Source organism: Hirundo rustica, chromosome 1 (genome assembly GCF_015227805.2).
Source record: "Hirundo rustica isolate bHirRus1 chromosome 1, bHirRus1.pri.v3, whole genome shotgun sequence".
NCBI lineage: Eukaryota > Metazoa > Chordata > Aves > Passeriformes > Hirundinidae > Hirundo > Hirundo rustica.
This window is the reverse complement of record NC_053450.1, coordinates 84,083,758-84,099,986: the sequence shown is the minus strand read 5'-3', so window position 1 is coordinate 84,099,986 and position 16,229 is coordinate 84,083,758. Positions and strand designations below refer to the sequence as shown.

The following is a 16,229-nucleotide window of genomic DNA, read 5'->3' as shown; positions in this document are numbered from 1 at the left end:
AGGCAGCATTCAAATTAGTTGAGTCTGAAAGAACTAAGCCAGCCTTGCACAAAGCCATTTGGACGCTGCTGCAGTGAATGCTGAGGTCCAGAGGGGTGTGATGTTAGGAAAAGCACGAAACCCTGCCTGAGCCCCTACAGATGGGCAAGGAGCAGCTCAAGCTGCAGTGCCCTTGAGCAAGCAGACCCTCCCAAAACAGAACAGCTAAGGGCAAAGCAGGGCATGGAGGTACTTCTTCCAGCTCATGACCCCAGCTGGCATTAGCAGAAATTGGAGCGCACCACCAACATCAAATTAACTCCACATGCTTGATGCGGCAGGACTCCATCGTCCAAAATGTATCCATTAACTTACACCACAAGGATTTTTCCATTTGGTGCAGTAAACCAGCTTTCTGTTAAACGCTAACATCAAGCAAAATTGTATCAATTTAGTCCTTAAGTGGCGGTCCTTGCTGAAGGGCTACTTAAAGTATATGGATAATATCTATCTTTATTCTCAAGCACTGTATTGTCTCACTTTTTTTATATTTAAATTTCAGTAAGTTCTCATTTGTCCACTTTCTATATTTATCTTAGGACACTAGTAAACTTTCCAGTTAAGTTTTAACTTGTGTCCATGTGGTTTCTAGAGAATTGACAAAAAATAACTAGCAACTGGAGACCAAAGCATTTCTCCTATAAAGAAAGGCTGAGAGAAATAAAGCTGTTAAACATGGAGAGAAGGCTCAGGGGGAGTCTCATGATGTGTATAAATAATTGAAGGGAGGGCACAAATGGAGAAAGCCAGGCTCTTCTCAGTGGTGACCTGTGACAGACCACAGACAGTGGGCACAAACACAGTGTTCCTTTGGAACATCAGTACTGCTGTAAGGGTGACTGAGCACTGGCACAGATTACCCAGAGCAGAGATGGAGTCTCTGACCCTGGAGATCCTTAAAAGGCCATCTGGTCATGATCCTGGGAAACCAGCTGTAGATCACAGTCGTTCTGCTTGGGCATGAGGCTGGACCAAATGATCACCAGAGGCCCCTTCCCACCTCAGCCATACTGTGATTCTGAGTTTATTTTTGCCCTGGTTTGTCTTACTCCAAAAGTTTTTCTCAAATGACAAAACAGCTCCTAGCTTTCTCTCTCCTCTAACATCAAAGAAGATGAAAAGTACTTGTTATATAAATACAAAATTCTTATTCTGTGACTTTTTACGTAGTAATATTTCCTTCAATTCAACAACAAAGTAATCAGCTACATCACTATCATGCAGAGTTATGTTGCAGGAAGGGAGGAAGAAAATTGCCTCTGCCCTACAGTGCACTGGAAGAAAGAGTTCACTGTTTCTCAAGAGCTTTTTCAACTTGGTCTGTCTTAAAAAAAAAAAAAACAAAAAAAAAAAACCCAAACCAAAACAACAACAAAAAAACCCCACACAGTATTTTTAACTATTTGTCCAACACACTCAATGTACTTAGTGGCATGTCTCAGGCATTCACATAAGGACTAAATATAGAAGGCCTACAACCTTTACTGAATTACTCAATGTTTTAGCCTATGCTAGAGGAGATTTCAACTGCTTTTCAAACCTGTAACTTTACAATACCCTAGAAAACCAAATACAAGTTAACACCTTCAAGACAGGAGTTGTCAGGTTGAACCTAGCAGTATTTCTGTTTCAGGATGTACCTTTTTGTTGTCGCAGAGACAGCCACAACACTCAAGAGTCCTCTAGTAAAACTCCAGAACGCTTCAATCATCAGCACCTTGCTATCTAGAAGTCTTTCATACTTCTTCTATGTAGCCTCCAATAGGCAGCTCCACACAGCTTTGGCTCTTTCTCTCTCTTCCTTCTGCACTTCCAGCTAGCTCCTTCCTGTCCCTAGCACTGCCACCTCACCCTTTCTGTCCCTTCCTCCTCCCAGCACAGCCAGCAGACTCCAAGTGACTCCCTACCAGCTTCCTCACTCTGTCTTTTATCACACCCACAGCTGTGAGAGCAAGGCTGTTTCCACTCACTGGTAATTAACACACCTGCAATATATTGGAGGCAAGATTGCCTTTAGCACTATCTCTATCTGTCTTCACACACCTTTTCATTAAAAAAGGACTCTTCATGCTGTATTTTAGAAAGCTCCATAGATATGTTGCCTAATACAGATTTGGTAAAAAATCTTAGCTTAGTTGGGAAGTGTAAGAACACTCTGAAAAAGATTTTTTATTAGTTCTGTGTTTTTAGAATATCCAAGTCCAGTATTTACAGATTTTCAATTAGCAGAGATGGACTGCACACAGATCAGCTCCCAACATAGCTGATATCAACATCTACTTGATATTAACTTGCTTGCAAATACTAGACAAACCTTTTTTATCAGGTAGTGAAACTCATGTAAAATTTTCAGCAAGCATTCTCTCAGATGGACAGAGTTTGAGTCACATCTTCAGTTAAGAAAAAGGTTAATTCTCAGAGGGAAGAAAAGCTACAGGAAATTTGATAAAACTTTCACAGAATTGAAATTACATATGGGATAACTTAGAAAAGTTGCCAATGGTTGGTTCTGACATTCTAATTTCCTTCTTTCCACCTACCCAAAAAAGTCTCTTCTTTCCCTAAGAGCACAACCATCAGAAGAATGGTGTGCTGCTTCAGGACAAATTCAGCTTGTTTTGCTGAGGCTTTCAGCCACAGGATGGTTAAACTCACACATAACTGAACTAGCTACAGCTCCCATATGGAGAGGTTCACTTACATTTTCTGCAATATCAAAAAGTAACAGGAACTCTGGCACAGGAACAGAAGAGAAGTCAGAACAAAATAAAAGAACCACAACGTGCACTAAGTTACGACAGGGGAAAATACAAGTAGTCATCATAGTGACTCGCCACTCAGTGGATGACTCGATATTTATCTGTCTGTCCATAACTGTCATGCTTATCATGCTACTCTTTATCCTGTTACTTCTTTGTGTAGATATATATTTACTGGTACTAACCTGCCTCCTGAACAATCTACCATTACATCCCAAAGCAGCCCAACACAGACATCAGCCAAGGCTTAGACTCGTCCATCAGAGACAGCTTCCAGCAGACCCAGGTTCAGTCATTTGACAAGACCAACAGTTGTAAAAGCCTTAACATGAGCAGCTTGTAAGCTATGAAGTGCATGTTACTGAAAACATGTCAGAAACACCAGTGTCAGTAAAATGGAGTGCATTTAAAGCAGTCACAACAGAAAAAGTTCACCTGGCTTCTCTATCAGTAAAGCCAGCATCTGAGCACTACCAAGCCTCTCAGGTTTCCTCCAGGCATTGCTCTTTTCTGGCAGGTTTGAAGCAAACTCAGCCTCCTTTTCTTTCCACATTAAGTACAAACCTCAGCTCTTTCAATTGTTTTCTGTATTTCATTAAAAGTGACAACAACCAGCCTTTCCCATCTGTTGATTACCAGCAGCTTTGATTACCTTTTTATCTGCACCTTTCCATCCTGTCCTTTCTCATGGGAGCACATACTCCAAATCAGGTAGTAAAACCACTCTTACTCACAAGTTGCCAGTCTACCTCCCACTACCTGCAGATACAGCCAACAGGACTGGTGTGTGCTTTCATAAAGTAACAAGCCAACGACTTGAGCTGACAACACCAAAACACCTAACAAGTCATCATTAGAAAAAAATTGTCATCTTCTCAATTTCCAGTCTTATTTAGACTGCTATGTAAGCTAAAGCATAATGAATGTTTGGAAGTAGCCCTGTTCTGTATATTTTCATTCAGAACAAAAACCTGTTGAAACACCAGGCATGGCAAAGCCCCCCACAAAACTACAATGTTTGTGATTCAGGATTGAGAAGAGCTGTTACCAAGACACCCCCCTCTCACAAAGGTAGAATTTTTACACTCTTCCCACGTGGCTTTTTTCCAGTAGGATCCAACTGATTTTCAAAGGCTACAAGCAAAAGGAGTAATGCATTACAATATTACACACCAGCCCCCCCCTCAAAACTGCTAAAGGAAAATCAAACACTCCAAACCATAAATAAAGCAAGGAGTTTACTATGAAGAAGCAGCACTACTTTATATCTTTGTGCTCATGGATTAGTTTAATATAACTGGAATCAAATCCCCAGAAAGTTATAAACAGTGTTATTATGGCAATAACTAGAAAAAAATTATCTCCTGAAAACCGCAAATGTAACGTAAGTACTCAAACCCCCTTATGATTTCCATTAAAGCAATTCCAAATTTTGGCAAAGTTGCACTTTTGTAGCAATAGAGAAAAGAATAAATGGCAAATTTTAAGATTTACACTAATCCTACCAGTATAAGCTGCATACCTTCAGGAAAGGGCATTCATCAAACACAGCAACCAAAGGGCATCATGTCAATCACATCAAAAAGAAGTTTTCTTTGCCCACTATGCACAAGCTTGAATTACAGTCATGCGTGTAACAAACACATTTGTGGTCCAGAAACACAGACGAGACATTTGAGCCACAGTTTTATTTCTAAATTTTGAGTGTCTCAACTTGCACTGTACCTTCTTACGAAAAAATGATAGGGACAAAAATTTATATTTAATGTGTTGGTGCCGACTAAAACCTTGCAAAAGACCTGGAATACAGTAAGAAAGAGGGACTTCCAAACCATACTGCTCACATGAATAGCATTAGAAAAGTGCTCTAGCAGACATGAAGCTACTGCTATTGAAACTAATGGAAGAAGCTCTCAGAAGTTTGGGAACATCTAACTGACATACAGGACATGAAGGATGACTGTACACAGGTGCCGGGCACCCAAAGGAATAGTGTTACTTCCTTCACAGCAAGAATTTGCTTCAAACTAGAAAAGAAAAGTTGCTAGACGCAAGATACATTTCCACATTTTTCATCACAGTGTATCTCAATCTCAGTTTGTAGATGTGATGTTGCTGCTGCTGCTGGAAAAAGGAAGGGTGTTTTTGCAAAGAAGTAAGAAATCCCAGTCATCTGACTGTCATTTGTTGTTGCAACCAAGCGCTCTGAAGCATGGTTCAAAGACAAAACAGTTTCTAAGTCACTCACTGACCACATGATGCTGCTTGTTTAAATCCAATGACACTTCAGCAAGATCTTTTTGTAACAGTCTTTGAAGACGAAGAGCAGAAATAAACCCACACCAAAATAAATTCCTGCATGCACTCAGAGTTCAGACTGGCACTTTGCAGAGTCCTCTTAAGCAATGAACACTTGTACTGAAATTCTCCCATTCTGTACAGCACGTAAAGTATGAAAGCTTTCTATTGCTCAGTGGAAATCCTCAGGCAGCATTCCAAACATACTTCACATTCAATAAGAATTGCCAGTTATACTTCTTCTGCATCCACTCCAATTACGAAAAATCTCAGAACAAAGCCAGAGAAATTAATCTAACTTGGGGGCTGGGAGGAGCAGGTACAAAGCTAGCACTGAGAAGAAATTCTGAGTTCAGAAATCAATGGAAATAATTTTTAAAATGATGTGGTTTTTTTTTTTTTTCCACTGAAGCATAAAATTCACATGACCTTGAAATGGCAATCATGCCAACCTGCACTACTTCCTACATCCGTAGTTTCTATTAAGAAAACTAGTAGTTTATTCTCAAATACCTTTGGACATGTTAAAGCAAGAGAAGGTACATGCACAACTCTTATAAAAGCAGATACAACAGACTGGATCTTTCAGCAGAACTGGACATTTTGACTAACTTAGGAAACGGTTGAGACTTAATTCTTGGATCTGAACTATAGCTCAATCGCCTACCTAAATGAAGTAATAGCAGATATTTAGGAAAAAAGTGAGGGAACTCTTCCAAAGATCATGATTTTCAGCCCATCAGTCTTCTGCAATCTACTTTTTAGGATTTGGAAAATGACATAACTACAGGGGCATGAGACTATCAGATCTTGTTCAATCAGATTCAGTCTGAACAGCACTGTCACAATTGCTAACTCAATGCTAGACTCCAGACTGCAAGGAAGTCTGATGGCACTAAGTTAAAAAAGCTACTTGAGCTATATAAAAATATTTTTTCATTGTTCTGCATCTGTCACCTTTCAATGTCACTTAATGTGAAGTGCCTTTTGAATCACTGTTGAGACAAAAAAATCCTTTGAAATGCACTCTTCAACCTATTGTAGAGATCAGTTTTCAAGACACACCTTTAGCATAAGATCTAGCATGACATTTAATTTTAGTACCTCAGTACTATTAAACTTGTCTGAACTGTTAGTTCCCCCTTCTCTCTCTCTCTCCCCACTGCAATGGCCCCCTCCCTCCTTTTAACAGAGACATCCCACAGGCATCTATCAATTAGCAGGCCAGCAAAATAATTATTAAGATGTCCTTACATAAGTGTACATAGGTCTAAGACTGTAAGAGGTCATTTTTTTTTTTTTACGTGCATAACAACGCAGCTACACTGGCTGCTGTTTTTCTAATTCTGGGGAATGCACAGTATTGATAACTGCGTATTATGTTAACAAAGAAAAGAGAATATTTAATCAATCAAATTGGCTGGAATCCCCAAGGAAGCAGCTTGGGGATGAAACAGAAATTTATATCAGTTCAAAGCCCTGAAGCACAAGTTTTTCCAACATACATTAATCGTATCACGAAGAAGACCACACTGAAGCTCTCAGTTGAACAAAGAGAAGTATGAAATTCTAATTATTCATAAACAAGACAAGCAGAACATAAACAACAAAGCAGGCTTTTTTTGAAAAAATACATTTTAAAAAATATCTTGAATTGCACTAACAAGCCAAAGTTTAGATGTCTCTATTATCCCAGCCACCCAGATGCTACTAGTTATTTCCAAACGTAGAGTGTAACTTCGTGTCTTTGCAACATCAGAAACTCTTAAAAGAAACTAAAACATAGGACTATTCACAAAAATGCCTTTAGGTATCTTGGTAAACACATAATTAAGTCTTTCACCAGTCTGCTACCCACAATTCCTTTCAATACCTTCCCACGAGTTCATTAAGTCCTCAAAAGTCAGGTGGCTGGTCAGCTTCTCTTTCCAAAGCCACTTCCACAGGCTGCCTCCTTTACAGACCCCTACGTGTCTTGACAGCAACACTGACAAATTACACAAGTGATTTTATTCCAAGCCATGTGTGCTACTTTTAAAACTCAAAAGCTTTTAAGGCCAGCTATGTGACAACTGTCCCAACATCTGCGCTCTTTTTGCTCCCTGAAACTTATACCAACTCAGTACATGTACTGCTCCCCATCTCCCTGGCTAGTCAAAGATTACAGACACTTGGTAAACACGGCAGCGTTAATAATAGGAAGCATTCTATTAGTTGTGCAAGACCTGTGAAACTCAAACCTATCTTTAGACGCACCAGCAGAAGTAACATCCTGGCTCCTTGTACCCCATTTCTGACAGTTTTTAGACTTTCCATGTAGCACTCACGGCTTAACACCCCACTCCTTCTCCTAGCACCGTACGACTTATCCCTTGGCAGCGAGCACTAAAGACACTACTGAAAATTACTTCTTCCACATTTGGCAAACACCCGCGACGTTCACAGGAATACCGAAGCTCGATCAAAACACGACTGTGGGACCAAGTTAACACCGGTTCTGGCAGCCCAACTCCTCAGCTCCCGGCTGCCCCGCTCCTACAGCCTCCTTCAGCACGGCGCAGGTTAGAGACAGAATGGAATGACTGGAACAAGGAGCGATGCCAGGCGCCTTCCCCGGCCGCCCAGCGGCACCGAGAGCCATCCCCGCCCAGCCCCGCGCTCTCACCGGCGGCTGTCCCCGCCTCCCGGAGCCCCCCCGGCCCCGAGCCACGGTCACTTACTGAGCTGCCCGGCCCCGGGCTCCCTGCCGCCGGCTCCCCCGAGGCCGCTGCTGCCGCCCAGGCTGCCCAGGGCCCCGCCGGCGGGCGGCGTGCCGCTCTGCCGCTCGAAGTTGCCCGGGTTGGAGAAGAAATCGCGGAGCCGGGGCAGCTCTCGGCCGCTCTCCAGCAGTTCCGTGTGCAGCTCCAGAGCCGTCAGCAGGAACTGGTCCCGCAGCAGCTGCGCCGCTATCGCGTCCATCGGCACCCGCGGAGGCTCCCCTGCCCCCGCGGCCGCATCGCCCGGCGCCGCCGCTCGCAGACCCGGCAGCTCCTCGGGGCTCCCCGCCGCCGGGTCCGGCTGCTGCTGCGGGTACGCCGGCCCGCCCGGCTCGGTGCTGCTGCTGCTGCCGCCGCCGGGCCGGGGCTCCTCGGGCTCGTCCTCCTCCGAGTCGCTGAGGAAGGGGTTCACACTGCCGCCCCCGCCCGCCGCCGCCGCCGCCGCCATCTTACAGCCCGGCACGGCGCGACCGCTGCCGGGGCGCTACCGCGGCAAAGCCTGCGCGGAGACGCCGCCGCAGACACCCCTCCTGGCAGGGTCGGGGCCCGAGCCGCTGCCGGGCCACTGCGATGGTGCTGACGATATTGACGATGCTGCTGTTGCTGCGGGCGCTGCCGCCACCTGCGGCCGCAGCGACTCCCGGCCGCCGCCTCCTCGGCGGCCTCCCCACCCGCCCCACTGCCGCTTCCGGATCCCCGCTCGCGCGAGAGCTCCCGCGGCCAACCGCGAGCGGCGTCCCCGCACGCAGCCCCGCCCCCTCCGGCCCTCGCGCCCGCCCCTCCGCCTAGGGCGGGGCCCGAGTGGGGGAGAGAAACAGAGGGGCGCGGCCACACGGGGGGCGTGGCTTTGGACACGCCCGCGGTGGGCGCGGAAAGGGGCGGGGCCGGGCGCGGGGTGGGCGGAAGCGGAAGTGGCCGTGGGTCGCGGCGGGGGAAGAGGAGTGAGTCCTGGCGCGTGAGCGCCGCGCGCTTCCCGCGGGGAGGGGGCGGCGGATCCTGAGGCTGCGGCCCGGGAAGGGGGAGGAGGGGACACGGGCTGCGCCTCCCCGCTCCCGCAAGGCTTGGTCCGATCCGCTTGGGCCGCCCAGCCCCTGTAGCCTCACGGCGCTGCTAGGACGGGAGGGATGCGGGGCTCGGCTTGGCCTCAGAACCCGGACTGGGGGCTCAGCCCCTCGCCCGGGTTGCGTTGACTGGGCCAGGGTAGGGCTTCCCGGGGAAAGCAGCGCCCTACGAGGGCCCCCGGGCAGATGGACTGCCAAAGGAGGTGGTGGAGTCACTGTCCCTGGAGGTGTTTAAGGAAAGACTAGGCGCTCGGTGCCGTGGTCTAGGTGACGTGGGGGTGTTCGGTCATGGGTTGGACTCGATGTCATCATCTCAGAGGCATTTTCCAGCCAAGGTGGTTCTGCAATTCTGCGTTCCCAGGGGGCGTGTGAGCCTTCTCCCAGCATCAGGTGTTGCTGCAGTTTGGGAGGGTACAAGCACAGGTGGATTGTCAGCTGATGGCCTCTGCAAGAAGGGTCAGGGAACTCAGGAGGACTATAGGGCTGTCTTAAGGTTATGCTGAGAGAAAATTAGAAGGGACAAAACCCATCTAGAACTTAATTTGACTACTGCTGTGAAAGACAACAAAATCTATTTGCAGATACATCAGCGGCAAATGGAGAGCTAAGGAGAATGTTTATCCTTTATGGAATGCAAGGGGAAACAGTGGAAAAGACTATGGTACAAAATATCTTGTTTCTCTCACTCTTTAATGACAAAGCCAGTTACCCTCATGATGTACAGCCCCTTAGCCAGATAAAGGGAACAGGGAGTAAAATGATATTCCCCTTGGGTCAGGGGGCTCATCTGCCAGAGGGTGAGAAGGCTCTGCAGAGGGATCTGGACAAATTGCATCAGCAGTGCTACAGGCTGCAGGAAAAGTGTCTGGAAGCTGGCCCAGCAGAAATGGGCCTGGGAGTGCTAATTGCCAGTCGCCTGAAGATGAGCCAGCAGTGTGCTCAGGTGGTCAAGAAGGCCAATGACATCCTGGCCTGCATCAGCTGTAGTGTGGCCAGCGGGACCAGGGCAGTGATTGCCCCCCTATAGTTGACACTGGTGAGGCTGCACCTTGAATCCTGTGTCCAGTTCTGGGCCCCTCACTACAAGGACATTGAGGGGCTGGAGCGTGTCCAGAGAAGGGCAGCGGAGCTGGTGAAGTGTCTGGAGCACAAGTTTTATGAGAAATGGCTGAGGAAGCTGGGTCATTTAGCCTGGAGAAAAGGAAGTTTAGGGGGACCTTCCTGTTCTCTACAACCACCTGAAAGGAAGCTGTAGCAAAGTGGAGGTTGGCCTCTTCTCCCAGGTAACAAGTGATAGGAGGAAAAGAAATTACCTCAATTTGTCTTATTGAATTTTTACCTAAGATGCATAAGATTATATATTAGTAAAAAATTATTCGCTGGAAGCGTAGTCAGGCATTGGAACAGGCTGCCCAGGGAAGTGGTGGGATCACCATCCCTAGAAATTTCAAAAGACACATGATCGTGTCACTTAAGACTGTGTTTTAGCGGTGGACTTGGCAGTGCTGTGTTGGAGGCTGGAGTCGATGACCTTTGAGGTCCTTTCCAGCCTTAACAACTCTTGAGTCCATGAAGTTGTGCCTCTGAAGTGTGGAGTTATCACTTTGAAAAAGATGATACAAAGTGGTTACTTTGTGTGTTATGTGGCAAAAAAACTTGAAGCTAGAGTGTAGCAGCCGGCAGTGTGTTCTACTGAAGGAAGTTCGGCTCAGTGAAAACTGTGCAAAACAGGGCCAGCATTGGTTTCTGTTTCGTTTCTTTGAAAATGTTCCATTCCCACCACTGGAAGCTCTGTGTAAAGCTGATCCACAAGGACCTGCGTATTGGGGCTGAACTCTTGGTAATAGAATAATGTGACTGTTTAGCAGTGACATGGAGATCTCAAAGCATCCTTGAGTACTCACTCCGAACTTCCATTCACATGGTGGTGTGCTGTGCAAGACTGTGCTTTCCAGTTTTGGATTTGCATAACTTCTCCATAAATTCTATACTCAATGTAGCATTCTGTCCTATATTAAACTTGGGATTTTATTACTGCTGTATTGTTTTATGTTGCTGATACGCAAAATAGACCGTAAGTGGCAGAGCATGAACTGGTTGTAGCATGAAGTAAAATAGCAGTGTGATGAAAATGCTTTCAATTTCCAGTGGGATCACAATAAAAATAGGGACAAAGCCAGTTTGCTGTTGCTGCTCCGGTGTAACTGAGAGCCTTTAAAGAAACCTTCTGCTTTTTCCTCTCCTTTCTGGAGAGTTAGAGCGTGTTGAGAGTGGATTTGTTGCGGGCCGGCTCTGGTGCGTTGCCGGGACGGAGGGAAAGCCGTGCCGGGTCCTGCAGCGGCCTCTGGCGGCGGCGCGCGGGCTTTGCAGCGCGAGTGGGGGACTCGGAGCGCTCCCCGCTGCCCTTCCCTCCGGGAGCCCATTGCTGCCCGCTTCTCTGCGCTGGCGCAGGGAGGACCAACTTTTCTCACTCTTCCACGCCGAAAATCAGTGTAAAAGTGTTCCACTGCTTCAGTGCTTTGGCAGAGGTTTGTTTGGGTTTGTGAAACCAAATTAAATATTTACAGATGTCACTCAATTGCGCCAAAATAATTTATGGATGGCTGGGGAAAAGCTAACTTCGCTGAAATGTGTATTCCAGGACTGAAGAGTATAGGCAGAAAAATGTGCTTGTAACAATATGCTTAATGCAGTTTCTTGTGTGCCAAAGGGATATTGTTTTGAGAAACCAGAGAAGAAAACCTGATAGTGTAGTGCTTCAAAGGATGTGTGAGGCAGAAAAAGCTGCATGAGTTCTGAAAATGGAGCATTATATAGGTTTACTTGAGGCAGACAGCTGCAAGTTAATTATTCAGTAGTCATTCTGAGAGAGGCAGATTGTTCATCAAGCTGCTTTGTCTCTTACTGGCGTTACTATCTCCTTCTAACTTTTAAAGGATTTGAGCTCTGTGTCTGAAGAACAACATATCTAAGTATATCTTGGGAAGCTAAGAGTCCAAAATATGTGGGCTTATACAAAAAAAGAGGTTTTTTTGGAGGAGGTGGTTTTTTCACTCTATGCATGTTTTATTTCATGAATTTTTACATTTGTGGTCCTGGAGATGAAAATGAGTAGAAAAAAACAGACTTTGCTTTTACTGTGTTGATTTTGGTAGGAGTGTTAAATCTTGAGCTAATGCCTGAGAGTTTAATAAACTAAAACATATGACCAGTTTCAGGTTCCCTCTGTTGTTTGATAGGGTCCTGGGTGTGTTCTTTCTCTCTGCACTACTCTGGTGCGGCACCAGCTGTTCTCACAGCTAGTGAATGCACAGGCTTTTGGGGGCTTCTGTTTCAGCTTCCACAGAAGGTTAATTTCATTCAAATAAATTAATTCTATTAGGTACATTCTGGGGCTTTTTTCTGTGCTGAATACGTGAAGTATATGAATTAATGTGTTCTAGTGGGGAAGTGGGGTAGCTTTTTTCATATGATTGAGATTCCAATTATGGCACAGGGAACAAAATAATGGAGAACTATCCGAAGCAAATCCGATTTCTACTTTAAAATAGTGCTCATCTCTGAATTCTACTAACTCTGTGTGAGTTCTACACAGAGTTGTAGTTCTACACAGAGTTGCTTAAGTTTCCTTCTAAAACTGAGCTGCCTGAAAGAATCTTTGTCTATATATGTTTCTTAAAGGCTAACTTTTACCTCCTTTCAAAAGAAACTTGAAAGTAATTATGATTATGTTTGCTTTCAGACCTTAAAAATAAATTTTAGTGCTTTGTTAACTCTTAAGCTCTAAAATATTTTGATAGTTTGCAGGAGCCAAATAATGCAAATGTTGAGACTCATAGCATTAGTAGCTTGTGCTTAAAGACCTCTGCCATGTCCCTGAAATTATATATCTGTTCCAGTTTCAAGGGAATGTTTTTTAATGAGAACAGCCTGTATCAGTAGTTAATGATTACTTGTGTGTTACATTCAGGTGTGGCTTTGTAGAAGGGAATACAGGTGACCTCACTGCTGACAAGTAACAGCTGTGTTAATTACCAGTGCAGCCTCGCCCATGTTGAGAAACATCCAATTAGGGTGAGTGTGATAAAAGAGGGGGTTGGCTGGTAAGGGAGGATTATCGTGAAGGAGAGAATCATGAAGCAGGGTCCTGGAGAGAGAGAATCACTGCTGCAAGGTCAGTCTGGGTCTGTAGCTAGAGCCTGTTGTTGGAACCTGCAGCCACAGTCTAGCTGGGTAAAAGCCTGCAGTCAGAGTCTGCAAACTGGTACATGCAGTCAGACCTTAGCAGGAAATAACCAGCAGTCAGAGGCTGCAAGGGAAACCTACAGCAGGAGCTTGCTGCAGCCAGAGTCAGGGAATGGTTGGAGTTATGATGACTAAGCTGTGATGAGGAATAAATCAGGACTCTTTTTATGTTGTATTTAACAAGAAGTCTGTGCCTTGGAACGTTTTTCCCTTTAATAAAAGGGCTGCTGCAGCACAGCTTTACCCAGAGAAACTTACTTTTTGAAGGATTTGTTAAACTGGGATTTTAAATAAAGGTAGTGTGTAAAGGGGCACTGGGAAGTGTTTTCAGCATCACCAAAAATGTGGTAATGACCTGTGGAACCAGATGAAGACCTGAATTAAATAAAACTGCCTGCCAAAATCCCTTTGAATTCAAGTTTGGCTGTATTTTTCTGTCTCCATAACTGCTGTTTCAAAGTGTTACTGTAAACAGTGGTATTTGGAAGCCTACCATTAAAAAAAAGCAAACAAATAAACAAAAACCAAAAAAACCCCACCCCAACCAAACACTAAGAGCCTAAGGAGTGTTTTAGAAAACTTCAGGCTTTATGATGTGTGTGTTTATGATTTTGTGAGAATGAATATGCAAGGAAAAATTGCTGTTATGGTTGTTGAGTGAGGAAATACAAATTGTGAATCAAAGATGTGACCTTTTATGACACTGCAGGCACTTGAATATTGCGTTACTTGGGCCTTGTTCACTGTAGCCTGGAAGCTGGAGCACATTGTCTCGACTGTAGGCTGCTCAGAAAGGTTTTGCAGAGGCTCTGAGATGGGTGCCTTACCCTGCCTCACCATGGTGAGGGACAGTGGAGATAGAGAAGGGAAGCCTCTCTGTGCTTTTGTTATCTGCTTCATGTTTTTCCTCTTCAATTTAGTATTTGCACAGTTTTGGGGGGAAAAAAATCACTTTTTTCCTTATATGCCCTGCTGACTACAAGTAATGTGAGGTTTAAGCTTCAAAGAATGAAGGAGTCTGAGGATGCGCTTTGAACATGCTGAGTTGGGCCTTTTGTTAGGAGGAGGTGGCATCCTGTCTTGATGCCAACACAGAGGTTTGTGTTGTTAATTCAGGGAACTAAACTACAGCAAAGACATCTTTAGTCTTTCTTCCTGCTTTTTTTTTTTTTTTTTTTTTTTTTTTTTTTTTTCCCCTTCCTCTCCTTGCTGTAGGTTATTTTTCAATTGAATTTGTTCTCTAGAATGCTTAACTATCCAGTTATACACCTGACTGTGGCAGCCCAAGGAAGAAATTTGGCTTGGGAATAAGTGAGCCAGGAGCAGAGGAGGACAGGACAGCTCTCTGCAACTTAGTTTTTCTTGCAGTATTTGTAACTGTGAAAGCCTCTTATCTGGCTAACTGCTATCCCCATGACAGCTGTTTTTGTGTAAAATACCTGATAAAATGTATTTGCCTTGCTCGTTCCAAGTATTTTGGAAAATATGCTTTTAGTTACAAGCAAGTTTCTGTGGGTGGCAGGGTACAAGTGAATAACTGATACACAGATCACCTCAAGTATGAGAACTGGAGAGTTGTTGCCCATCTGTATTCTCCAGGTTTATGAGTTTCTTCCTAGCAGATTTTAGTTTGTCTTCTGAGCTCTTTTTTTTTTTCTCTACTGTGAATCTATTGGTGTTTATTTGCCAAAAGAGTTTGAGTGCTGGGGAGGTTTCATTTTAAATCAGCAATCCCCCATATTGCAAAGAAGCAGAATCCTGATTGTTTTCAGGAATATTTGTTTTGTCTCCATTAATTATTAGAGTGAGTCACCAGCTGAAAAATAAAGGTGTCTTATACAAATGAAAAGTGGCTTGGCTTTGTAATAAAAACAAATATAAGCTCACAGGGCTTCAGCAGAGGGTGTTTGCAAGTTGATGGATCGCAAATGCTAATGAATGTTAACTACTTGGTTAGTCGAGGCTGGTGTAGGAACACAGGGAACTTTGTCCTAAAGCGAATGTCAGTATTTCAGGCTGCAGTAATTGATAAGTTCAGTGAGTTTTGAGTCCTATGGGAGCTTAGGGAAATGCTGCCTTTGTAAACAGCTTGCAAGTGTGGCTGCTGGTGGAGGAATTAAAGAGAAGGTGATTCCTTTGCATAAAAATTTCTTTTATTTATACTGAACCTCAAAGTATCCTTGCACAAGTACTGTGTATGATTATATTACGACTTCTCGCCCTTTTAAAGGGGGCATAGCCCATCCTTTTTAGCATTTTTTCTACGCTTTCCACCTTGACTACTGCAGTTCTTTTAAAATTTGAGGGGCCGGGTTTCCCAGGTTCAGGGCGTGCCGTGGTGCAGGACCCTGGAGAGCGCCCGGCGGCATCGCCCGCGCCCCTCCCGCAGCCTCCGAGCTGTGCCCGCCCCTGTGCCGGGCGCGTAGTGCGCTCCCGCTGGGATCGCCCTCCGGCTCTGGGCTCGCCTCAGGCCTTGAGTGAGTTCTTGTTCTCAGTGGGGAACTTACCTTGCCTCTGTCTGTGTCAGTTTGGCAGGTGAAGATATATAAAATGTAATTATACTAGCCAGTTAAACAGTATTCAGCTGCACATTGTAGTCAGCTTGCTAGCATAACTAAGGAGTGCTTTTGGAGCAAAAAAGTTCTGAAGTCTTTAAAAAACAACAACAACAAAACCCCCAACTTCTGGAAAGGTGAGAAATGACAAATTGATTATTTGACTTCTTTATGTCTTTTTTGAAAGTATTACTATATGCTTGGAAGGTTGTGGTCTTTTTTTTCCCCCTTCAAACTGAAGCTATTGGTAAATTTGCAGAGGCTTATGTATAAGATTCAGTAGATGTGCTTGTTACTGTATGACATAATCCTTGTTTATTTGTAACAGTTGCTCTCAAAGGTGCAACCTGCGACCTAATAGAACAAATGTGACTTAATAGAAGAAAACCAACTTTTTAAAACCTTCCTTATTCATACTAGCTTCTATAGAATGTACATCAAGCAGGGTGGTTTTTTTCGTTTTTAGGAGTAATTTTTTTTCCTTTGTATGTACATATAATACATTTGCAAACTAGT

General features: G+C 44.6%; 2 protein-coding genes across 5 annotated transcripts in view; one reads left to right on the top strand and one right to left on the bottom strand.

Moving 5' to 3' along the window:
- Positions 1 to 8,300, bottom strand: part of RELCH (RAB11 binding and LisH domain, coiled-coil and HEAT repeat containing) — a 76,952-nt gene extending 68,652 nt beyond the window's left edge. For both annotated transcript variants that reach the window (XM_040067374.1, XM_040067390.1), the window contains exon 1: positions 7,817 to 8,300. In XM_040067374.1, the coding sequence (XP_039923308.1) occupies positions 7,817 to 8,300 (484 nt within the window). The remainder of the gene's footprint in view (positions 1 to 7,816) is intronic.
- Positions 8,301 to 8,744: 444 nt separating this feature from the next.
- The window catches only part of PIGN (phosphatidylinositol glycan anchor biosynthesis class N), a 99,900-nt gene continuing 92,415 nt past the window's right edge, over positions 8,745 to 16,229 (top strand). Inside the window, exon 1 of one of the 3 annotated variants that reach the window (XM_040073434.2) lies at positions 8,745 to 8,793. The gene's annotated coding sequence lies outside the window, so the exon portion shown is untranslated. Of the gene's footprint in view, positions 8,794 to 13,026; positions 13,088 to 15,722; positions 15,851 to 16,229 lie in introns of those variants that run through there. The other 2 variants (XM_040073427.2, XM_040073417.2) reach the window with 2 other exon arrangements.